Raw genomic sequence first — 26018 nt, forward strand, 5'->3', positions numbered from 1 at the left:
CTGGAAGAGCTTGTTCATGTGTTTTTTTTTTTTTTTTTTTTTGCTAGCCCAACAAAAACGTTTATTTTTCAGTAAATGCAATTCCTTTTTTTTTTTTTTTTGATGTAGTGTTCCATGATTCATTGTTTGCATATAACACCCAGTGCTCCATTCAGTACGTGCCCTCTTTAATACCCATCACCAGGCTAACCCATCCCCCACCCCCCTCCCCTCTAGAACCCTCAGTTTGTTTCTCAGAGTCCATAGTCTCTCATGGTTCATCTCCCCCACTGATTTCCCCCCCTTTGTTTCTCCCTTCCCACTATCTTCTTCTTTTTTTTTTTAACATATAATGTATTATTTGTTTCAGACGTACAGGTCTGTGATTCAACAGTCTTACACAATTCACAGCGCTCACCATAGCACATACCCTCCCCAGTGTCTATCACCCAGGCATCCCATCCCTCCCACCCCCTACCACTCCAGCAACCCTCAGTTTGTTTCCTGAGATTAAGAATTCCTCGTATCAGTGAGGTCATATGATACATGTCTTTCTCTGATTGACTTACTTCACTCAGCATAATACCCTCCAGTTCCATCCACGTCGTTGCAAGTGGCAAGATTTCATTCCTTTTGATGGCTGCATAATATTCCTTGTATATATACCACATCTTCTTTATCCATTTATCTGTCGATGGAAGTTTATTTCTTAAGAAAAGATTTTGTAGGTGGCTTTCAAATAAAATGTCAAATAGTGCATCCTTCATTAATACTGTGAATTATAGTTCAGTAACTTTAAGACGGTGAAGGAATTATGCTGATATAGCAGGGAGAGAGTCTCAAGCAGACTCCTGCTGAGCATGGAGCCCATCATGGGGCTGGATCTCAGGACCCTGAGATCATGACCTGAGCCAAAACCAAGAGGCAGGTTTCCGGCTGAGCCCCCCAGCACCCCAGTCTCCTTCACTTTTAGATACCATTTCTATTATAAACCATTAATTATTCCATGATGTGTGTGGGAGCTACTTTAAGGAAACATAAACATCTGATTTCTTTAGAGTATCTTTTCTTTTAATTCTGACTTTCATCTCCTTATGGTTTTGTTTTTCCTTTTTTTGCAATGATACTTTTATTGTACCCTCTGGGATGTATAGTAGTAATGCTTTTATTAAAGTGGGTTTTTTTTTTTTTTCATTGATTATATTTTGAATCTTCTTGTAGCCGGTGTTAAAAGTAACACAGACCTTCTGCTAGGAACACTGCTTTTAGCGACTGTTCTTGTTCTTTTATCTTCCAAGTTATTTGTGGCAACCTTCTACAGCTATCACAAGACCTTGAAAATAACTTGATGCTTTATCACTTTTGTATTTTACGATATTTTCCTTTTAGCATTTGATTCTGAAGTCTAGCATACGTGTGCAGGAATTGCAAATGGAAATGAAAATTGCATTTTGATGTTTTACATCTTGTCAGGAAATCTTTCATTAAACTCTGCGGTGGCTGCAAATTTCATTCTTATACCAATAATACAAAGTCTTGTAGTCAAAATATAACTTTTGCCTAACAATAAGATACTTGATATTTTTCATGATTTAATGAATAGAAATTTAAAGTATTAATGAGCACTTCTCCCCTTATCCAAGAGCCAGTGTTGAAACTCTTAGGAAAAGTGAAATCTGCATTTTAAGAAGTTAAATTCATTTTTGAAAAGTCTTTTAGTTGGAAAAGTATTGTTAAATGTGGTATTAAAAAAATCCAGAAATTTTCATTATTTTTAAAAATTGATTACATAAAGATTAAAAGTATATGTTTAGCAAAAAACAAAACAAAGCGAAACAACAAATATTACCCTGTATGGCAAAAGTCTGAACATAAATGATACAGTGGGAGAAAATATTGACACATTTTTGACAAATGAAAAGATTTCACAAATTAATAAAATGCCAGGAATTCATTAAAAATACTGGTAATGAATATACATGGTGCATGGGGGAAAAATGCCTTTGAAAAGATGTTCTGCTATGCTTAAAACAATATAAATGAAATTAAAATTCCCTGAGATGTTATTTTTTCACCTGACAAAAACATAAAGCCTAATAATCTATTTTTTTTAATAGATGTGAAGAATGAGTTACTCTCAAATTTTTGTTGGGAATATTAAATTTTGTATAACTTCTCAGAAGGGTTATTTGGAAATATCTTTTGAAATATAAGTGCACATAGTTTTTGACTGAGTGCTTTAAGTTTTAGAAATTTACCCTAGGTGAATAGATACACATTTGTATGAAGCTATGCATACAAGGCTCTTGATTGCAGGGACAGCTCTTTTAGTGTCCTGGTGTTCTTCATATGTATTTGAATGTGGGCAGAATGTCTCTGGAAAGGATATAGAAAAAGCTATTAACACTGTTTCTTGGGAGGTAAACATGGGGCTGAAGAAGACATGAATGGCAACTTTTTAGTATGAATAAGACATGAATTCATAGGAAGTGAATATCCTTTACAAAATAAATGAGCATGTGTCACCTGCTAAAGTTAATATTTAAAAGAATGACATTGAACTAAGCTAAGCCTCTCTTATAAACCATATGTGAAATCCACCATCAGTGGACACCCAGAAGGTACCAGCAATGCCACCGTGTTTGGGTGTTTGCCCCTCAGTTCAAACATTTGTCCCTCAAAAGGAAATTTTCCTTAACTTCCTCTCCCCAGCCTAGACTGGCTAGGGCAGGTACCCTATTACATAGAATTCATTCATCTTGTATATTTTTTCTGAGCACTTAATACATTTGTGATTAAATACTTAATATTTTCCACTGGCTTAATGTCTTTTTTCTGCTGATAGAGTTCGGCTCAGGGAGGCTTGGGAGTCCACCCGTCTCTTTCACTGCTGGGGTCTCAGTATGCACTGCGGTGTCTTGTACGTGGATGACACTCTTGTGCATATTTGCCTGAAGAAAACTCTCCAGTACTGGAGTAAAGCCACAGCCTATCAGTAAAATAAGATAAACATGTGTCTTACCCATGTTGCAATTTCTGTTCTTCCTTTCTGTTGGTTCCCTCAGACAAGCAAACTTTTTTGTAGGGGGAGATCACGGCTCTCTTGTAGAATCCATGATAAACCGTAAAGATGCAAAGATGCAAATACCCCCACGTTTTGTGACGTAATTTCAGTGGTTTCATGGGTTTCCCTGAAGCTCTTGATGTGGAGCTTTAGTGGAACCTGCATCATCCCGAGGTTCCACTCTGTAGGGTTGGTTTTCTGACTGACCTTTTTTCTGTTCTGACAGTATTTGGTATTTCTGCTTTGTGACTTTTTCTCTCGTTCCTGGGACCAGGCATTTGTATTTTATTATGAAAAATTTCTAACATAAAAGTTGAAGAGAGTGTATTTTTGGACACCAAAATATCCACCACTCATATTCTGCAGTTACCCTTTTGCCACATAATTTTCCATCTATCCATTTATCACCTTTTTAAATGTAATGCATTTCAGAGTAAGTTGCCAACAGCATTACACTTTCTTCCATATACTTGAGCTTGCCTGTCATTCATTAAAGTTCAGTATTTGTTTACGGGACTCTTTTGAGGTAGAAATTTATGTACAGTAAAATGCACCAATCTTAAGTGCAACATTTGAATATTGACTGTTGTATACACCTGTGTAACTCAAACTCCCATCAGGATAATAGAGTATGACCATCACCCCCAGAAAGTTGCTCCTCAGCATTTTTTTGTTTTTATTTAAGTGGTGATAATTTACTTCTATTTGTTATTTTTACATCATGATGATCCTCTGAGTTTGCACTATTTGATCAGCATTGTCTCTCTGATGACAGAACATTAGCCAACCCAGGATCCTCAAGAATTGACCTAAAACCCAAGAAGATCAAGTAGGAGTCATTAACACGGTCGCCAACCCTGGTGGCTCTGTTGGTGGTGCTCTTTGGTAATTGTCTCTAGGGAAAAGTGGGGGCTGGGCATGTAGGAGTGATGGCTGCGCAGAAGGAAGTGGGGGTCTTATTAACGCCCTGTGTTCACAAGGTGTCCTACGGGTGGCAACTTAATTTCGGTTGACAAGCTTCTTACCACCCTGTTCTCTTTCAATTTAGTTTTACCACCACACAATTTACTGAGTTGAAGTAAGGAAATGATGATTGTATTATTTTCCAACAATAATAGTCGTGTATCGGCTCTACAACTGGGGACGCTCGCAGCTCTTGGCGCCAGGCCCAGCTTCCTTCAAAATGTCTACTGTTCATGAAATTCTCTGCAAGCTCAGCTTGGAGGGTGATCACTCTACGCCCCCAAGTGCATACGGGTCGGTCAAAGCATACACCAATTTTGATGCTGAGCGTGATGCTCTGAACATTGAAACGGCCATCAGGACCAAAGGTGTGGATGAGGTCACCATTGTCAACATTTTGACCAACCGCAGCAATGAACAGAGACAGGATATTGCCTTCGCCTACCAGAGAAGGACCAAAAAGGAACTTGCGTCAGCACTCAAGTCAGCCTTGTCCGGCCACCTGGAGACTGTGGTTCTGGGCCTATTGAAAACACCTGCTCAGTATGATGCTTCTGAGCTGAAAGCCTCCCTGAAGGGGCTGGGGACTGATGAGGACTACCTCATTGAGATCATCTGCTCAAGGACCAACCAAGAGCTTCAGGAAATTAACAGAGTCTACAAAGAAATGTACAAGACTGATCTGGAGAAGGACATTGTTTCTGACACATCTGGTGACTTCCGCAAGCTGATGGTTGCCCTTGCAAAGGGTAAAAGAGCAGAGGATGGCTCTGTCATTGATTATGAACTGATTGACCAAGATGCTCGGGATCTCTATGGTGCTGGAGTGAAGAGGAAAGGAACTGATGTGCCCAATGGATCAGCATCATGACTGGGCAGAGTGTGTGTCACCTCCAGAAAGTATTTGAAAGGTACAAGAGCTACAGCCCTTACGACATGCTGGAGAGCATCAAGAAGGAGGTCAAAGGAGACCTGGAGAATGATTTCCTGAACCTGGTCCAGTGCATTCAGAACAAGCCCCTGTATTTTGCTGACCAGCTGTATGACTCCATGAAGGGCAAGGGGACTCGTGATAAAGTCCTGATTAGAATCATGGTCTCTCGCAGTGAAGTGGACATGTTGAAAATTAGGTCTGAATTCAAGAGAAAGTATGGCAGATCCCTGTACTACTACATCCAGCAAGACGCAAAGGGCGACTACCAGAAAGCACTGCTGTACCTGTGTGGTGGGGATGACTGAGGCCCACGAGGAGCCCAGGAGGGGTGCTCCTTTGTTTCCAGCTAACGGTTCTAGAAAACAGCTTGTGACTGGCAGTCCCCTTGTGCCTGTCCCCGCGAGGACGGCGTTAGCACCCCCCTCCCCATCCTTATGCCAGTTGCCTAAGCACTGCCTGCCTCTCGTGTCTAGTCTCTCCTTTTAGCCAAAGAAATGAACATTCCGAGGAGTTGGAAGGGAAATCTGTGATGTGGAACACTTTGCCTCTTGTGTACTGTGTCATAAACAGATGACTAAACTGAATTTTTACTTTAAAAAAAAAATAATAGAGGCGCCTGGGTGGCTCAGTCGGTTAAGCGGCTGCCTTCAGCTCAGGTCATGATCCTGGGGTCCTGGGATGGAGCCCCGCGTCCGGCTCCCTGCTCAGCGGGGAGCCTGCTTCTCCCTCCCCCTCTGCCTGCCACTCTGCTTACTTGTGCTCTCTCTCTCTGTCAAATAAATGAATAAAATCTTTAAAAAAAAAAATAATAGTAATGTATCTCAGAGTCCAGTGGCAGGGAGAGGGTTGTGAGGGATGGGCAGAGCAGTTTAGGGCCCTGTGCAACCAGATGGCAACATTCATGCGGTCAGGGCCAGTGGGGGTTGGGGGGTGGAGGAGGTGGGATATCCCACAGGAAGAAGAAATCTAAAACAATTGGATTTCTTTTCATAGAGATCTTGTGAGGTACACACATGGAAATTTTAACGTATTGATGTCTCTCTCTGATGTAATAACAATTTGTTACTTCAGAAGAGATTAATCTTTTCATAAGCATTTTGTGGATTTAAAATCTTAGAATGTTCTTAAATTTGAAATGATTCATGGTCTAAGAAATAAGCGTAGTTGGATAATATAGCTTGCATGTTTTAAGAACCAGAATTATAACAGCAGTTTTAGTAATACCCACATAAGAGAACCATTGGTGTCAAAGTAACTTTCTTGTTGTACTTAAATCATCATATTGCAGATACACTATCTGATTTTCGTAATAAGTATTATTATCTAAAAATATAATGATTAATAACTTGACACAAACCTCTGTTTTAGTGTGTTGTTTTTGATTTCATGGTACTTTATTTTTAAGCATTTTTTAATTCATTATCAATAATATTTACTTTAAGTGAATTGTTCTTTCTGTGTATATTTATTAACATAATGTAACGGTTGTAGCCGGGGGTATATCTTTTCGAAGCTTCTGATAATTCTTGTTTCCTAGGTCAGTCCCTCCTTTCTTACTTTTTCTTGGGTGGTTACCTGTAACGCAGAGTTAAAAAAACCAACCAATTAGGAAATTCAAAGTCCAGAATTTTGCAAATTAGACCTCTGTGCAGTTGGCACGATCTCTTTAGGTAGTGTGAAATCAATATATAATAGTAGTATTTGAGGTTTATCGAATACTTACATTTTGTGTGTTTTACATTTATTGTTAAACTCTCTGGAACAACTCTATGAGATAGAGGTATCATCGAGGATACTCAATTTATAGCTAAAGCACAGTGATTAAATAACGTGCTGTTACACAGCTCAGAAGTGGTAGAGCTTGAATTCAAATCCGTTTTCTTAACTATTGCACCAAAGACTTATTCTGTCTACTCATCTGATGGAGGCTTCCTTAGATTCGTTTGCTAACCACCACCCATGGTACCCCGGGCTCTAATGTGAGGAGTATCATACAGATCCCTCTGAGTGGTGACTTACTTACTGTCACTCATCAGTGCAGGCTGTGCTATGACCTGGGCAGCTCCCCACTTCAGATGGTTTGCTCATCATTCACTTAGCATAAGTAAACAATGGCTCTGCATTTTTAATACCCTGCTTTGGTGGTTTTAGGACATTAGGTGGGTTCTGATCAGTGTATCCTGTTAAAAGTACTCTGATTCTATCTCACCTTTGGACATAGCTTAGTTATCAAAGGATATTTTCCAGTGTTCATATAGTAAATTACTGTAATAGGAGGAAGAATGTTGAGCTGCAAACAATGTACTGTAGTAATTTTGCTTTCCAGGTAAACATTTCCCTATTCTGAAAATTTAAGTTTGCCCTTGGAATTAGAACTATTTCTAAAATGTGCTCTGTGTTACAGCTGCAAGGTAGCTTTATTTATGTTGAATGTCCATTTTTCACATTATCACGTTTCTTCTGGTGTCTCAACATTATCAGGATAGTATAGTTTTAGTAATAGAAGAAATTTTAAAGGTTACTTATGTCTAGCATTAATCTTGTTTAGATTTAAGCCCCTTTAGCACTGTGGGGGTACCATTAGTTAAAAAATCTAATAACTTGATTTCTGGATAGTATTTTTGGCGCTTATTAGCCAGTGAGCCAATAAATACATTTAATTTTGGAAAGTGTATTACAGAGTTAAATTGCTGATATAAATGCAGCCATTTAACTAATCATCTTTGTTTTTTGTACATTTTCATACAGAAAAAAGAACCTTCTAAATCCAGTGTCAAGAAAAAAGTGACCAAGGTCGCAGAAGCAAAAAAAGTAATGAAGAGAAATTTTAAAGTGAATAAGAAGATAACATTTACTGATGAAGGGGAGGTAAGATTCTTAAATGCTTCATTTCTGAGGTACCATCCAAGTATTGTAAAGAGTCTGACTCTCTTCTGACGTCCATTCATTAGTGAGAAAAAGAAACTGTTTCTTCAGAGCACGAGGCAGCTCCTGTCCGTGTTGTCTTAGGCAGTTCTCAGTACGTCTGGAGGCAGGAAGGCCTCACGGACAGTAAGCTGCCACAGTTCTGGGTGCTGATGACGCGGAGTTGGATTTAAAATCCGAGCTTTCTCAATTCCGTTTTTACAGGTTAGACTTTCCCGTCAGGGTGTCCGTCAACACGTTCTGTGGCAACAGACGCAAGAATAGTGACACAACTACTTGCCACAGCCTTTCCTGGACTCTGTAAAGTTTCTGCTTTGCGCTTCCTCCGTTTCCCCGCTGTACTGGCACGTTTCTTACTGGGCTGGCTGTGAGGCGGCGTTTTCTGCTTCACGCTGGTGCCTGGCTCTCACCTCACCGTTACCTTGGTCTTCGCGTAGGTACCACTCGCAGATGGCTCATGAAAATAGGTACCACTCGCAGATGGCTCATGAAAAGTCCCTCTGTTAAATCACAATGTTCTCTCCGTTTTTAAAGAGAAGAGAGGTCTGCAAAGTCAGGTGACTTACCTGAGGAGTAATGGTGGTTAGTGGTCATAGTGGGTCTTCAGAATAGCCGCTCCTGGTTTTCACTCTCTTCAACCTACAGGTTTTCCTGTGCATCCTGGTAGAGCACACACCCACTGTCCCACTGTCATCTCATTTTCCTTGCCTTGTCTTTTAGTTTTTTCTTCCTAGCACTTATGTGACTTTATATTCTCTATTTACATGGTTATTGTCCTTCTCTTCCACTCTAGTGGAATGAGGGTAGCTACCTGAGGGAAGGTGTCTGTCCGCTTTGCTCACTGCTCTGGCCCCGGCACTGAGAACGGGGCCTGACGTACGGTAAACCCATAAGTTTATTGAATGAATGGACTGTTTTCTAATATCCCAATAAAATAACAGTTTTTAAGATACTGACTGTAATGTGTCACACAAGACGTTTCCTCATCATTCATACAAGTGCTGCATAAACAGTCTGTATCCAGTGGAGTATGTTTCCTGTTAACGGTGAGGTTAACAGACATCTGGGTGTTACTTGGCAAAGGGAGCCCAGTTTGCACTAGGAATATGGAGTAAGGTGGTATATAAATCATATGAAGAAAGAGCGCAATTTAAAGGTGTTGGAAGTTGCAGAGGAAGCCTATAGATTGATATGTCATGGATCCTTATGAAATCATTGAAAAGAGGTCAGCACCTGAAGCAGGCTCGGCCAAAATGTAGTGGTATTACATCAGATGCTTACCGTAAAGCAAGGTGAGTGCTGTCAGCGTGATGAGGTTCCTGACTGTGCTAGTGCGTCTAACTGCGCGGATTATACCAATTTGCTCCAAGGTGAGTATAAATCCTTAACTGTAGAATGTTTCCCTGAAAACTTACTGCTGATAGGAGCCCTGTCTGGCTACGGGCCACACTGAAACTTGTGCTCTGAACGTCTGAGAGAACTTTTCCTTCAGCCCGCAGAGGCCTGAACTTTTTTCCTGCGGTCATAAGAAAGGACTGAAGAGCTGGAGCAGTGGGTGGTGTTCTTTCTGTCACACCGGCTTCCTCTCCCTGCTTCTCCAGTGTCAGGGGCTGCCGGCATGGCCACCCACGCACTGACAGGTGTGACCCCCATTCGGTGCCAAACGTCGAGACGCTGTGGGCATCCTGTGTTGAAGACTGGCTGGTGACAGGAGTGAGAGGAGCTGACAAGAGAATGTGTGCGCCTACAACTTCACTTTGCTTGCAGTTTAATTAGTGGCCTTTCAAAACAATGGCAGCTACTGAAATCCTCTGGCAACCAATTACTAGTTAAAAACAAGAGAATAGGTTTTGTCTAAATTGTCTTGAGTTTTACAGTGTTAGACCTGGAAGATGACTGAGTCAAATAGACCTTTTTAAAAAATTTTCAGACAAGGACACAGATGCCCAGAAATGAAGTATTTATTCAGGGTTATGCAGTAGGGCTAGCATAAAAGTGAGGACATTAAGCCAGGTCCCCTGACTCCAGATCAGTGCTCTGACTTCTGTGTTACCTTGTTCCTAACCGTGAACTGTATGTGTAAATTGTGTAGATTTGAGCCAGCTCCTGAAATCCAAGCTAATTTTCTTTTATGCCTAGTTATTTTAGTGTTTATGTATATTATGGGCTGATATGGGATTTATTGATCAATTTTGAGCATTCAGTATGTGCCAGATACTTTGCTGGGCCCCGAGAATACATAAACAGGATAGACAACAGCCCTCAAGGAGATCAGATTAATTCTCGGCAGAAACACAGGAAAACACGGGAAAGTCAAACAACAGTATGGGGAGAGAAGGGTCGGAAGTGCCAAGGTAGCCGGCGGGACTGCTTGGGTCCACCTGGCTCCTGTTCTGCACATGTTGGGAATGGAGCCCGCAGATCATAGCCCATTAAGACACTGAGATGATGTGGAAGCAGCTAGCTTCTCCTCCAAAGTATTTCATGACATTTTCCTTTATTCCTGCTGGGTCACTGGATTGTGGCAGCATTACTTTATCCTGACTGGGACAGTCTTTTCAGGGGTTTGCTCACTTTATTTATAAAGTTTGTTCAAAAGCTTAAGAAACACAGGTTGTAAGGCAGAAAGTGGGGAGAATACACCATTTCAAAATCATTATACAAAGGGAAATGGTTTTCTGTTGATGTTCCCTGTCCTCTGCCCCATACTTACTGTTTTCCTGTCTTCAGTTAGTTCAGCAGTGGCCACAGATGCAGAAATCTGTCTTGAAGGACACCGAGGATGAGGACAGTGCTGGTGGCATCAACTTAGATAAAGCCAAGGAAAGGCTTCGAGAAGAGGACAGATTTGACAAAGAAGAATATAGGAAGAAGATCAAGGCGAAGCATCGGGTGAGCTTTCCATCTTGAATTAATACTGAATAACATTTTATATGTCCCTAAATATTCATTAGATGTTCATCAGTAACCATATTACTTTCTTCATTGATTTCTTGAACACTTCTTTCTCTGAGGGTATTTTCTCATCTTATCTAGTCTCTTTTTCTTGCTTCTGCTGGTGGAGTCTTGTATACTGACTGGTTTCTAAGAATGTTGCCCAAATCTGCTTTTGGTTGAGGTAACCCAAATGATATTAGTGATTTCTTTTTAAAGTTTTGATTTTGAGATTAATGTAGTTTTACATGCAGTTGTAAGAAGTAACAGTCTCTGTATTACTCTCTCATCCTGTGTGCTCCATTTCTATAATTTTTGCCATTTCAGGAATGTTAGGTAGATGAAGCGGTGGAATGTGTTTGTAGCCTTTTGGGACTTGCGTTTATACTCAGTGTAATTCTGTGTAAATTCACCCAGGTGGTTGTGTGTCTGAGTGCTTGGTACACATGTACCACAGGTTCTTCACCATTTACCTGGTTTTCCCAGCTTCAGCTTAATAGTTGATAATGCATGGAAGATTTACTTAGTGTATTTAAAAAAAATAGAAAGAAAAGAAGAAACCTTGTAAGAGGGAGTGCTTCTGTATGAGCATGTGCACCGTGAGCCTTACACTTGGCAGTTTTCTGTTACCCTGGAACTGGGCTACTCCGTTCCGGTCACTCCTGGTCTTACTGTCTTTTCACACTACTTAATTCCCATAAAAGTGGACTTTTCACTAGATAAATGATTCAGTTAATGAAATAAGGCAGATTTATATTTTTAAGGACATTTCTATAGCATGCCCTTGAGATAATGAATGATTTCAGGGGAACATAGTCTCATGCCCAAGAATCACTGCTATAACGTGAGGTTCTGGGTTAAGAAACTTGTAAGCTTTTGGATGTGGACATTGTTAACTATATCCTGAGAAGGACTCTTGTGGGTTTTGACTCCTCTTTGACCTTGTAATGATTCAGTGGCTCAGTCAACTATTATAGAGCAGCAGTTCTTGTTTCTTCAAGGTTCGATGCAGCTTCGCAGTAGCATTTGATGAATAAGAAAAAGTAGCCATTGAAGATAGCTGCAGGGGTGGAAATGAATGGTGAGAAAATCCTTTTAGAAATGTGGGGAACAAATGAACCTCAAACACAGTTTGTAGTTCAGAATGTTATTTTGAAAACTAAACATTTCATGCATTGCTGTTTATTACAGTACTTTAAATTGAAATTTGGTACTAATTATTTGTTATTAAAATTTTTTATAATATTAATTAAAAATTTTAATAATATTAAAATGTCAGCAGCATGTCACATTTCTGCTTAGAGTACTTATCCAGGGGAAGATTGAGCATAAGGACATTTTGTCCTTTATTTTTACATTGTAGCCCGCAGTACAAGCAACAGGAGGTGTTTCCCACTGCTGCCCGTTCTTGTCTCCCCTGCTCTCCCTCCCCCGTGTGTGGAAGTTACTATATCCAGGCTGTGGAATATTGTTTCTGAAACCTTTAAAATCTTAATTTCAAATTGACTAAGTGTACATTTATTACACACTGTTTGTGTGCTAGGCTCTGCCCTAGGCTGTGAGGATAGAATACTTAAAATACGTGGGTTCCTCTGTCCTTGGGAAGATTATAATTAAACAGTAGTTAACTGCACACAAGCTTTTTATGCCTCTATTTTTTTTACGTGAACATTTTTGAAATGAAAAATATATTCATGTTCTAAAATCAAGATCATAAAAAAGCTAGTTGAGACATCTTGCTTCTGCCCATGCCTGTCTTCTTACTCATACCTACCCCCATAGGTAACTATTTTTATTAATTATTAATATATCCTAGGGGCACCTGGGTGGCTCAGTTGGTTAAGCTCCAACTCTTGATCTTAGCTCAGGTCTTGATCTCAGGGTCGTGGGTTCAAGCCCCACATTGGGCTCCATGCCCGCGTGGAGCCTACTTAAAAACAAAAAAAATATTGACATATCCTGGCGTTTCTTAATGCAGATGTGAGTAAATAGAAATACAGATCCTTATTTTCTCCCTTTGTTACAGGAAAGGTAAATATACTGTATGTAGATTGTTCCGCACATTTCCATTTTCACTTTTATCCTTTTAAATAATTTATTTTCTTTGCACCGTTGTTAAAAGTAGTATGATTTTTAAACTGTCATGGTGACTATCTTACAGCAAGGTTGAACAGAGCACTTTGGGCTGACATAGTTGTGAGAGAAACCACAAGAACTTCACACACTGCTGGTTCTGAGGTCTGTACCTCTGTAAGGTCTTTTTTAACAAGTCAAAGCTTGTTGTCTTGTATAAAGTAGGTATATTCTGCACAAGGGAACCTATGGCGTACTTTCCGTATTGGATGTTGAAAATATTATGTAGCCTGAAAAAAGCACAAGGAAATAACTAAAATAGTCTTCTCTCTGTTCAACTTTAATGTAAATGCTACCTGAGTCACAAGTGATTAGTTTCTTGGTATTTCCATCAGTAAAAATTATTACTTATGCATATGTAAGTATTTGTGTATTAAATTAGCGAAGATGTCACATTTGAGCACTTTGGAATTAGTAAGTTTATGACAGCATACATAAGACACAGTACAGGTACTCACATCAGTCATGCACCAGGCACCGTGGACTGGATTTCTGCCTCAAAGACATGTAGTATTTTTTTAAGTAGCAATTTGAACATTTGGCTTGTTTGGTGGAAGGAGTGTTACTGTAAGGAGCAGTACTTGCGTTTGAACCCGGAGTCCGGCATTGCCTGGTCCAGTGGGATTACCAGCCCCCAGTACGCACTGCAGTGTCTTGTTAGGAAAATGAGGAAGTGGGCGTGGGAGTTCATACCCGATGGTCAGAGGGGTCCTCTGGCCTGTGTGTGTAGGGAGGACATGGGAATAAAATAACCCCTGTTGTTTGGAAAATGGAATTTGAGTTGGTCATCTTTCCCTGCTGATAAAATGGGTTCGTTGATTGATGATAAGGCCTCCTTCGAAGTTCACTTATTTTCCAGTGGTTACTAAAATTTAACTTAGAAGCGAAATATATTATTAATCCTGCACAGATTATTTTATCTTAACACATTATTGGTTTTGAAATCATATCTTTTTCCTAATTGAGTATATTACTTATTCTAATGACAATTCTTAGTTCTTCTAGCATAAGGTTTTACCTTGGGCAAATGTAATTATGTTTCCCTTAAAATTGTAACTCATAATTTTGTTATTTCTATGGAAGAATACTGAGAAGAATTGTATGTCCCTAAAGAACGCTTGAAATACTAACTTAGGATCTAGGAATAAGCTTTACCTCATGAAGAAAAAAAAAGAAGAAAGAAACTTTAACAAAAAATTATGAGTGAGGGATGTGCCTGAGAAAATTGTACATGTAAAGAGAAAACTCCACAAAATCTCTATTTTTAAAAATATGTTTCAATTTTAGGAGTTTTCTTAAGCTTATCAATGTTCGTTTAGCATATTTAGACTATTTCATGATTATTTTTTTGGTTTCAAAGGATAACGTATTTAATATATATGTGAATTTTGTCATAATGATTCTGTTTGAAAGGCGGTGTTTGCTCCTGCTGTTTAAACTTAACAGCTTTGCACCATGGTTTCAAGCGCACACTCCCTCTCTGTGGTGTAAGACTCGGCTGTTCATTTTTGTCCTCCATGCTGATACACCTATTCTTGACTCATATTTTCAGCTAGCAGATTCTGAAAGCTGTGTAATTTCTACTGTGACTCAAGTAAATATCTTTGTTCTAATGATTTAGAAACTGAGCAGTAAGAATTTTAACTAGTTTGTAAGAAACCCAAAAAAGCCATTACAGCCTCACTGGGAGTAGAATTTAGCTGTCTGCTGCTGGAGCTCAGAGCTCCTTGCTCTCTGGACTTCAGGCCCTCGTGCACGGGCTGTGGGTCACTGAGTCAGCAGTGTTATTTACCTTTGTGAGTCTTCTTTGCAGCCATTAACCATCGCTTTTTTTTTTTTTTCCCCCCTGAGACCATTTCAGCCTTCAGCTTTCCCTGGCAGGTGGCTGTACCTAAGTAGGCCTGTTAGTATTTAATATGCTGAACCTGTTGAAACCACTCATCAGAAGTAAGATTATAGTAGGAGCTATAATATTTGCATAGAAGACCATTAGTAAGTTAGTATATTATAAAGGCAAAACCACTACTTTTGGATGGAAACAATGTGTTTTCTTGTAATTCAATCAGAACTCTGAAAGGTGGGCTGTGGATCACATCAGTGAAAGGTGTCTTTACTTTAATGGAGTGAAAATCTGCTTTGTGGTGTGTGTCATCATTCTTAGCTCTGAAAGATTACAGTATTTAGGGTGATAATATCTGCTAGACCAGCTGGGAGTGGAGAGAAGCAATATATCATGAAGTTCTCTTTCATTCCCTTGAAATTTGCTTTGAGTGCTTTATCCATTTTGGACTGTGTGTTTAGATAACACCGCCATGTCAAGATGTGGCTTGCCAAAAGATGGTAGAGTACTGCTCTGAGTCCCATTTACTACTAGTGTGAACAGTAGACAGTTAGGAAAGAATTAAAGGGACTTTTTAGAAAATCTATTTCGTTTTTGTTTTTGTTGACACAGGATTTAGTTGCCGTGGAATCCAGGTATCTTAAACATAAGTGTATATGATAGTCAAGGGGGAGGGAAGCAGTAATCAAGCATCTTAGAATAGTAGTAACAAGAACATTGACAATAATAAGCAGTTAGTTGATTGGGCCCTGCACTAAGTGCTTTGTATGTATTATTCTATTATGTGCTAACAACTTCTGAAATAAGCGAGCTAGCCTCAAATTACAGATGATAAAACAGACTTAGAAGGAGCAGGTAATTTGTCCAAGGCCCCACAAGTCAAAAATAGCAGCCCTGAGACTCTTACCTCAAGGTCTTTGTTTTTAACTATTCAGTCTGTTTATACCTATCTTAAACCATCAGGCATTCTCTTAACAGTAGCTAACTCTGAAACAGTGAATGAAAGGGTTGGAACAGGAGTGGAGATTTTGAGGAAGGAATGACAAATAATGGAAAGTGTTCTTGTTTCCAGAGCAAGATCATTGGTGTCAAATAAATTAAGGAATAAAGTCTTAAGTGTTGTGGTTAGTAGCTTAGTTTAGGATCCAATACTAGTAATGCCTTTGCCTGAGTGTTCATTGAATATCTATATAGTTACTGGTACCAGAGTGCATTTTTAAGTGGCTGTGAGTCCAAGAGTCTAAGGCATTGTCAGAGAATGGTCTGGCTCAGATGACTTGAAGAAATTTTGTTACTGTCAGAAATGTCATCATGAGGATAAAGGACTAAGCATCTGGTGTTTAACTCTTAAATGAACTTTATGAATAAAGTTTACTTACAGGAGAGGAAAAGAGATTCTCTTCTTGTACATCCCTAACCCCCTTTCAGTTTCAGTCCTTCCTCCTACCATTACAACAAGGTGTACTATAAGAAAGGAGCCAGCCTGTTAGTATGGAACCTTTGCCTGTAATTTGGAGATGTCTGCCTGGGAAGTTTCTGTTTTTATTCCCAAGAGCTTATAACATCTTGTGATATTCAATTCAGCTTATTGGTACATGTGCCCTCCTTCATATCCAGCATCCAAAATAAGACATTTAAATACTCAAAATTGCATAAATCTTATCACTTGTGTGGCAAGTCTTTGAGCTGTTTATAATCTCTATTTTTTATTGTTAAAATGGGATTATGGGATTTTTTTGAAACTATATTACGTTTGAGAGGTGGGGTGGTGGTTGTTAGACTGATGGTCAGTAGAGACTGGGGGTGAGGAACAGGGGTAGAGTTTGATGCTAATGTAATGAAGGGGTCTGACAAGGCTAGGTCATAGACTACAAAGACCAGGTGGGAGCTAGACTATGTTTTGCCAGTCCTTAGAGCCCACCATGGGGCCTGGCACATAGTAGCTCAGCAAATGTTTGAAAGAATTAATTAATAAATCAGTGTTTCCACATACACTTATTTTTCTCCCTGTCTTCATATCCTTGTTGGAGTTGTTACAGATTTATATATTGAAGATCAATTTTTTGCATCATTCTCATGAAACTGTGGAATAGGGAACAGATCAGAGAACCTTGCTTTGTTCTGAGTCCCTGGGAAGGATTTAGGTTAACTGGGGTTTTGTTTTTGGAGGGCAGGGGGTGTCTTCAGGGCCAAAGATCCTTGTAATCATTCTTTTACTCACTTCTTTTGACCCAGTTTTCTTCCCCGAAAAAAGAGGTTCCTATACTATTGAAATAGGGATAGATGTCTCCTCCTGCTCTCTGTGACAGCTGGGAAATCAGTTCCTTACCAAAGTGATGCAGTTGCCTGAGAGTCATCCAAACAGCTCATGTTTCTACCACTTCCTGAATTGTTTCCAAATCTACAAATTTCCAAGATTGCCATAGAGTGAAAATGATTTAAATACATAGTCCTGACTGCTGATAAAATTCATACTTTATGGCATTTTCTTTTCTCAAAGCTAAGGGCCTATAATTTGTGAGAAGCCAAAAGAAGTATAATAACATCTATAAAGGGAGCATTTTGTACCTTGAAATGTGATTTTTCTGTTTTCCTATCCCTTGTGAATTTGGTTTCTATTACTGAATTTCATGCTCTTCTTACATTTAATCATTTGTAGCATGGTAGGACTAAAGATAAAATTTTGCCTTCTTTTTGTGTGGCATAAAATAGCTTTAGGTACCACTCTGTCCTCAAAAATAGGAGAATAAAGGATTTAAAGCATTTGAACCACATAAAATTAAGGGGGAAGGAGAATCTCAATTACTGAATCTAATAAAATTCAGTTATATCTGCCCTCTCAAGTCCTTGTACGCCAACCCTTTGTCTTTATGTCTTCTCATTTATAGCATCTACAATTCATATGTGTGTGTGTGTGTGTGTGTGTGTATATATATATATATATATATATATATATATATACACACATATTTTAAGTTAGTTTTTCTTGCCTTAGCAAAGGAAAAAAATGTACTTTCTTCCTATATCCATTTCCCAAATTTTGGATTACCATAAATTCTACTTCTGTTTTTCTCCTCTATTTGAAGACTAATGTTTATTCCTTCCTCTTTTCAGATAGAATGCTAACATAGCTTTTTAAGATAAGAAAGAAAAGTTTTCTCATTTTCCTTGTGTTTCACTCAGTATTGAAAGTTCTTTTTATTTGCACTGAAGCTCCATGTCATGTTCACTTCCTATTTTCAAGGTTTTAGATATACTTCATCTATCTGGGACTTGTGGTAGAAATCTTACAAGGAAAGCTTAGCCCATTTGCATGCACATGTGAATTCTGATAGCCAGTTAAAATTTGAAATTTGTAATGTCCCTCCTTGTCTATAATAAACTAATACTGGAATTCTGTAGCAGTGGAAAATTGTCAACATATTTTTTCTGCTAGGATTAAAATGGCTAGATGAAAAGGCCCAGAGTAGAGATTATGTTTACTTGTATAGACAGGGTTTTTCTGATTTGAACATATTGAGGTTATTCTTTGGAACTTTGAAGTGCCATTTTCAGATCATCTAATGTGTTGGGAGAAGGTCAGTTACTGAATAATTACAACAAAAATTTTTGTGACTGTTAAATGTGGTTAATTATCTTTTTTGCCCCCCTGCACAGAAGACTGGCAAAAACTAATTAGATAATGTCCACAAAATGCTATCAGGGAAAAAAAATATGCTATCAGGATGAAAAGACCCATACGGTAGCAGACCATTATTAATAATAAAAGGAAATGGAACATTTGTCTTAAACATATTGATAAGATAAAAACACTATACATCCGCAAAATAAGTATACTTTTTAATGGACTGGAGAGTGGGGAAGAGGTGTGCTGGAGTTGAGGAAGGGGAGAGGTGTGCTGGAGTTGGTGGGGGGAGAGGTGGTGGGGAGGTGTGCTGGAGTTGAGGGGGAGGAGAGGTATGCTAGAGTTGAGAAGGGAGGAGGGAGTTGTGGCCTAGGAGGTGTGCTGGAGTTGAGGGAGGAGAGAGGTAGGCTGAAATTGAGGGGGAGGAGAAGTGTGCTGGAGTTGAGGGAGGAGATGGGGGTGGGGTGGGCTGGGAGGTGTGCTGGAATTGAGGGAGGGGAGAGGTGTGTTAAACTTGAGGGAGGAGAGGTGTGCTGGAGTTGAGGGGGAGAACGTTGGCTCTGAGACTGGTTTTAGTCTCAGGTTCATCATTGAGTGGCTGTGTGATTTCAGACCAGATAATTCCTTTGGTTCAGTTTTTTTCATCTATAAAATGTGAAAAATAATACTTTTTAAGTTTTGTTAAATGGTTTTAAGAATATATGTAAAATGCTTAACATACTGCTGTTTAATTCAGATCTATTAGTGTTAGTAGGAAAATAACAGTCTTAATAATAATGTGTTAATGGGCACAAAGGTTTTTTTCTAGAAGTTCAGTTTCATTACTGTCTAGTTATTTGATGTTTTATACAGCTGTGTCTCATGTAAGTGTAGTTTTAAAATTACTTTCAGCAGCGCGATGCTTGAAAGTCACTGTGACCTTTTAGAATAATGTAAAATACTGCGCTCCTTAATTTTACCTTGAAACATGAAAACTTCCTTTTGTATAAAATAGAAGTAAAGTGTGTGTGTAAGAGAGAAGAGAGATTACAAATATTACAAGTACAAAAATGTAATATTATATTACAAATATGTGCATCCACAAACGAAAGCCAGCTCTCAAACTGAGAGTAACTATGATCAGTTGTTGTTAATTCTTTTCTTTAATATTATTTGGCTCCTTTCATCTATTCTGTAGTCTGCTAATGCTCATAGAAAATCAGTAAATGATGGCAACTTTTATGAAAAATTTGGATGCAAATGTTGAGAAACTGCCATCCATGAACTTTTTTCCTCCCACAAACTGAGGAAGCATCGAGAGTATTTTATTTTAGCGGCAGAACAACCCTCACAAGCCCGTCGGAGAACCAGTTCGGGGATGGCATGTAATAGCAACTGCATTAATTGGCTGCTTGTTAAAATAATACCAGGTATTATTTTCTTCTGTTATCAAAGTGTCATCTGTTAAAGTCTCCAAACCCTGCCATTTTGATTTTTATTAGGTTGTATTGGAAAAAAGCACTAGACTCTGCACGCGAAGGCCCAGGTTAGAGAACAGTCCTGTCATCTTGTCAGCTTTTCACAAAGAGCAAATCACGTTCACAGTTCTTGTTTAGCCTTCCTTTTCCTCTGACCTTGGTCCTGGGACTTCCAGTCTTTAGAATGTTCCTCTGTATAATTGCACATTGTTTAGGTTTTACCTGCCGTTTTAATTTTATATTTTATTTGGAAGTCAAAGGAATACCCATTTTCTCTGAAACTGGGTTAGAGAAAGAATAATAACAGAAAGGAATAATTTAACATTATGCATTATTTAGGGGTGTGACACAGTCACAGTTGCTACGTGAATGTGAATTTTTGTTAGTTTCCCTTAGAATTTAGCTTTCCTACTGTGTAATCTGGAGCTCTAGAAACTGAATCTATAAGCTCTGTGGACCCCCCCATCTCTTTGCACTAATTATTATTTAATCCCTTTTGAGACTTTCAACATTTATGTTCTCAGTTTGTCATAAAGGAGTCTATAAACCTAGATGAGGTAGTAGATCGTAGTAATTGACTGTCTTTCTCAGTGCTGGGAGCAACAGAGCAGCCTCAGGTCCGCAGAGGATGCATTAGAATTGGCTTTTGAATCTGGAGAACGTCATGTATACGTACAACATCATGGTAACAGCAGAGTGCCCGGGTTTAAAAAACTTGTTAATTCTCATATTAATAAATGTTGTAATAGTGAATCATGGTCATAAAAGGAAATTACTTGTGGGGCGCCTGGGTGGCTCAGTCGTTGGGCGTCTGCCTTCGGCTCAGGTGATGGTTCCAGGGTCCTGGGATCGAGCCCCGCATCGGGCTCCCTGCTCGGCGGGAAGCCTGCTTCTCCCTCTCCCACTCCCCCTGCTTGTGTTCCCTCTCTCGCTGTGTCTCTCTGTCTGTCAAATAAATAAATAAAATCTTTAAAAAAAAAAAAGGAAATTACTTGTTATTTACTCAGCTTTTACGTTGACCTAGCAGTTCATTAAAATTTTTTACAAATATAAATTGTTGGCTATGAACTTTGGATCAAGTCTAGCCTTTTTATTATTTCAGCACTTTGTTTTTGAAGAGAAAAAGAGGTTTTTTTTATTTAAAACAAAGCTTTTTGGGGGGTGCCTGCGTGGCTGAGTCGGTTAAGCGTCTGCCTTCAGCTCAGGTCATGATCTCGGGGTGTCACGCTCCCTGCTCAGCGGGGAGTCTGCTTCTCCCTCTCTCTTCCCCTCCCTCCTGCTTGTGCATACACTCTCTCTGTCTTTCTCTCTCTCTCAAATAAATAAAATCGTTAAAAAACCCAAAATTCTTTTCACCTTTAGCCGGGTTATTTTGTTTTGAATTTTAATATTGTACACACTAATTTTTTTCTTATTTTTAAAAATGTTAGTGTTGCATTTTCTGCCTATTTTATGATCATTGGAAAACTTAATGGGGCAATTAGAAAACAATTTAGTAAAATAACATGCTTTGTAAGAATGATCTCCCATTGTTTTTCGTTTGAGAAAATGTTGCTCCTTTTCTAAGAACGGATTTCATATCCTTTATAAATTTTCCTTTTAGAGAAAAAGGGAAATAGTCACTAATGCATTTTTCCCTATTTATTCTAATAGCTGACATTGATTATATGCCAGTCATATGTCAGACATTGTGCCAAGCACTTATGCATAGTATTTTATATAATTCTTATACCAATTTTATGAACTGTGTGCTCCTGTTATCTTCATGTTTCAATGAGAAAATGAATTACAAAATATAAATAAGTTGCCAAAAATTGCACAGCTATTAAGTGGTGGAACTGTGATCTGATTCCAGATCTGTTTGACACATACTTAATGATTACAATTACTTACGTCAAGCCCATCTTGGGCATTTAGTAAATATTTATTGAAAAATGAATGTCAGGTGTCAGTTGGTTTTAAAAAAAAATGTCAAGAATGTGTAGTCTGATTTACATGTAATAAACAAAAGTTTATATGCTGCTAATTTCCCCCTTTTTTTGTAGGAGAAAAGACTGAAGGAAAGGGAAGCCAGAAGAGAAGCCAGTAAGAAACAAGCAAAGGTAAGGGTTGATTTTTTTAATGAGAAAAATGTTGTTAACATTGAATGGGATTTAAGTACTCTGCTTTTCCATATGCATTTTTTATATTTATTTATACATCATGGCGTTCAAATTGGGTATAAGTCCATGTGTGCCCGTCATTTACTTTCTCCTGTTTGTTTCTTTCCTCTGTAATGCAGAATGAAAAATAACCTAAGATAATTTGCTTATTGGCCATTATCCTACTACTCCCGCCACCTTTTCCCATTCTGTTTTGTGCCTTTTAAATATGGGAGACTGTTGGCTTTGTGGGCCAAGCTCAACAGGACTTAACTCTGCCGTCCTTCCGCTAGGCAGACAGCTGTGTGGACCTGCCTCGGTCATAGAGAACCCTGAAGGCACTGATTGCTTCCTTTCCTGGGATCTAGGGGAAAGCACTCCGTATCACGTGCCTTCACTGTTTTCTGTAAACAAAAATTTTCAGCAAGTGTATATGCACAGTATCACTCATACATGTCCTGCTGTGAACACCATCCCTGTGCAGCTCTAATTTTTATCTGGGGGGTTTGACACTGAGAAGGGCTCAGCTTCTGCATTCCGACTGCATTGAGTACAAATGACTCCCTAGAACCCGGACCCAGTAACGTATGTCATTTCTCATGCCGTGTCTCCTCGTGCCATGCCTGACTAGCCATGATGTCTTCTTGGCAGTTAGCAAAGATCCGACTCCCTTGAGTAAGCCCATAATATTCTTGGTCATTTTTTCCATGCTGGCCATAGCACTCAGAGAGCAAGTCAGAGGTGATAACTCATTTTATAGTTCTGAAGTGGGAAGCAATTACTCTGCAGTGTAAGATGAAAAGACTGCTTATTCAGTATTAAATATCACTCTGTCTTCAGAGGTGCCCGAAAACGAGAGCTGTAGTGTGTGCGGCCTGACTGCGAAATCGGGGGGCGGATTCTGTGTATGCTCTTAAAATGCAGATGCGCACTGTCACGGCACTGAAATTGCATCTTAGGGGCTAGTGTGGGAAAAATTTAAATTTAAGAAGAAAACTTTAGATCTAACGAAAGCATTTGATATTTATGAATATTGCATGCTCAGCATAAAACTAAACTTATTTCACTAAGAAGCTCTCTCACTTTGCACATAAAATTCTAAAATGAAAGATGTAATCTGGAGCCAGAAGAAAACCTGCTTAGTGTATTTCCTTCGTGTGTATTCATGCATATTTGTGTATATTGCTAAGACGGTTTGTTTTATTCTTGTTGACACTGTAGCCTTCACCTGTGTGGTGGTTTAAGTCACAGATTGTTCTCAGCCATGGGGCTGCCTCTTGTGCCTCTTCTTTCATCTTTCTGTCAATTGGCATATGTGTGTATTTGGTTTTGATGCTATACCAGCTGGGATATAAACAGAGAAACTGGCAATGGCTGTCAGTTCGGGTCCACTGGGGCAGATCTCTAAAGTGAACTCCCCAAGCCAGGCACACCCTTCACTCCCTAACCCCTCTTTGTCATCCACTTGTTCCTGACATCCGGGAATGAGGACGCCTCATTTCTGTCCAACCACTGAGGCCTGTCCTGGAGATAAACAGAAGAGGCTCTACCGCTGCTGTGGCTTTGCTGCTAGGCCAGGAGCCCGCAGCAGACAGAGGCTGTGCTTTAGTGATGCTCACAACCTCGACTGCTGCTCCCCGGTGATCTGAGCAGCGGGATGAGTGGCCGGGTTGTAGCCAGGACCCAAACATTCCACGAGACACCAAGGACTGGCCGCAGTGACAGATTCAGGCTGACTGTTGGAGTCCTGAGGAATTAGCTTGGATCTACCTTTTTGCGGCTCACTTCTTTTCAAATGAAAGTGGTTGGGGGGCGCCTGGGTAGCTCAGTTGTAAAGCATCTGCCTTCAGTTCAGGTCGTGATCCCAGGGTCCTGGAATCAAGCCCTGCATCAGGTTCCCTGCTCGGCGGGAAGCCTGCTTCTCCCTCTCCCGCTCCCCCTGCTTGTGTTCCCTCTCTCACTGTCTCTCTCTGTCAAATAAATGAATAAATAAAATCTTTAAAAAAAAGTGGTTGGACGAAGGCTCCCTTTTTGGGCTTTTCAGGTGCCCCTTTGGAAACAGACCCAGAAGATATTATTGGGAGTGACTCTGTAAAAAGGGGTGATGGCCCTATGTTCTGTGATGTCTAAGAAGACATACATGGTGGCTTATCAGGTGACCTTACTGTCTTTGTGCATGTGCTTTAAATGATGGATAATTTAGTTTTAAACTGATAAGAACAGATACTACACTTGATCTTAGCCAAAAGGCCGAGAAGCGATTGGATAATTTAGTTTTAAAGTAAACTTTATCCTCTCTTTAATATATTTCCACATAATCACTGTGTGACTTGTGGCTGTGCCTTCTGAGGCCCTTTGGTCAGCTTCAGGCTAGAGCATCTTTCGATTACTGGACCTACAAGATAGTCAGAAGATGCCTTGGTGGTGAAAGGAAGTGGTGTTTGCAGACCTGCTGTCGCAGGACGTGTAGTCATACCCATTTAGAGCTCTGTAGAGAATTGGTGCATAGCAGCTGACGGTGCGAGAGAGGGAGACTCCCAGGGCTCTCTCGACCATGTTTTGTGCTCCATTCAGCCAATATCATCTTCCATGAGGAGGAACATAGAAGACGCAGAGTATTGTTTTTAATTGGAAAAAATAGTGTTCGAAGGAAAGTTAATGGATTTGTCTTTATTTCCCCCCCACGGTGAAGGCTTAGTGATAATGTGAGGTTTCAGTTTTATAAAGCATGGTTGGTGGTTATCTCTTCCGACATAGAAAGTCTTCCTAAGAAACATTGCTTTGAAGATGGAGTGCAGTGAAACAAAGTTGGAATGGACCTCTCAGGAATCTGAGGCTACTCTTTGTTAAAAGATAGATCTGAGATTCGCATAGGAAACCCTTGAGGTTTTCTGGGTGCCCGGGGCTTAGTGATCCGGAAGATAGAGGTCTTTGGAGTATCAAAACTTTGTTTAGCAGAGAAATACTTGAACTGCAAAATGGACTTTTTACTTTACCAGGATGTTGTGTGTTCTTATAACTTAGAAATTTTAAACTGAGATGTGGAAAAAACAGTTGTAGCAATGATCAGTAGATCACATTCCTCTTTAGGTTCAGGGAGGTGACATAATCCTGGAAATACAGCTTCACCTCATCCTTCAGCTCGATTTCCTCTTGTCACTTTGGTGGTCACAAGTGCTTGTACCAACCTCTAATGTCTGGAACGATTTTGCAGAAATGTATAAAGAAAGGAACAACAGTGCCAAACCTTGAGGAAACAGATCCCCAGGAATATCTCAGTGCTGTGCTGCTTTTGAACAGAAAGTAGAGTTTATTAAACAGAAGTATGAGGTTGGTAAAAGTGAACAGTGAGTGTGGAGGAATAAAGAGTGGGAAGCAGCTCAGAGGAACTTAAACACTGGGAAGTTACGTTTTGCCTGAATATATTACAGATGGTAAAGTTATTTTTTAGGCATGGGGGAAATTATATCAAAATAACTAAAGTGATGGCCTTTTCTGAGATTGAAGTTTTATAGTTGTAAACTTTAGCTTAATTTTCTCTGGTTTTTATTGCCTTGTTTAATAAGGCAATAAAGTGACCCTGGGACACTTTATTTATTTGCTTAACAAATAGCAGACTTGGGAAACAGTTTTTTGGATACCTGAGGTGGTACAATTAGTTCTTTGAGGATATAGGATCCAAAGAAGTAGGAGTTGTGTAACTTTAGAACATGAGTAGGCCTGAGAGATGGTCTAGAGTGGTTTCCTCACCCACTGGTCTATCATATCTTTTTTTCTGGTCACTAATAGTTTTATACAGCTGTATTTATTCATTCTGGGAGGACCTTCTCTTTTCTTTTTTTTTTTTTGGCTTTGGAATATCCTTTTATTTATGAAATAATGATGATTTTAATTGTCATTACTTGACAAAGCAAAAACCCTCTGTCCATCCTTTGAAATCTTTTTTGAACTTTTCCTGGTCCATGACATTTAAGAGTGTGGCCTCCACTGATCTACTCCAGTAGTTTGTGTTGTAAACAGTAC

General features: G+C 39.4%; 1 protein-coding gene and 2 pseudogenes across 3 annotated transcripts in view; 2 read left to right on the forward strand and 1 right to left on the reverse strand.

Moving 5' to 3' along the window:
* The window catches only part of DDX10 (DEAD-box helicase 10), a 266086-nt gene that overhangs the window by 137152 nt on the left and 102916 nt on the right, over nt 1–26018 (forward strand). For 2 of the 3 annotated variants that reach the window (XM_032427925.1, XM_032427927.1), the window contains exons 14-16: nt 7689–7808; nt 10596–10757; nt 21900–21956. In XM_032427925.1, coding sequence (XP_032283816.1) covers nt 7689–7808; nt 10596–10757; nt 21900–21956 — 339 coding nt within the window. Of the gene's footprint in view, nt 1–7688; nt 7809–8069; nt 8296–10595; nt 10758–21899; nt 21957–26018 lie in introns of those variants that run through there. The other variant, XM_032427928.1, reaches the window with a different exon arrangement.
* Nucleotides 690–5497, forward strand: LOC116646898 (annotated as a pseudogene).
* On the reverse strand, nt 24092–24257 carry LOC116647074 (annotated as a pseudogene).

Source organism: Phoca vitulina, unplaced genomic scaffold, assembly GCF_004348235.1.
Source record: "Phoca vitulina isolate PV1807 unplaced genomic scaffold, GSC_HSeal_1.0 scaffold38, whole genome shotgun sequence".
NCBI classification, from domain to species: domain Eukaryota; kingdom Metazoa; phylum Chordata; class Mammalia; order Carnivora; family Phocidae; genus Phoca; species Phoca vitulina.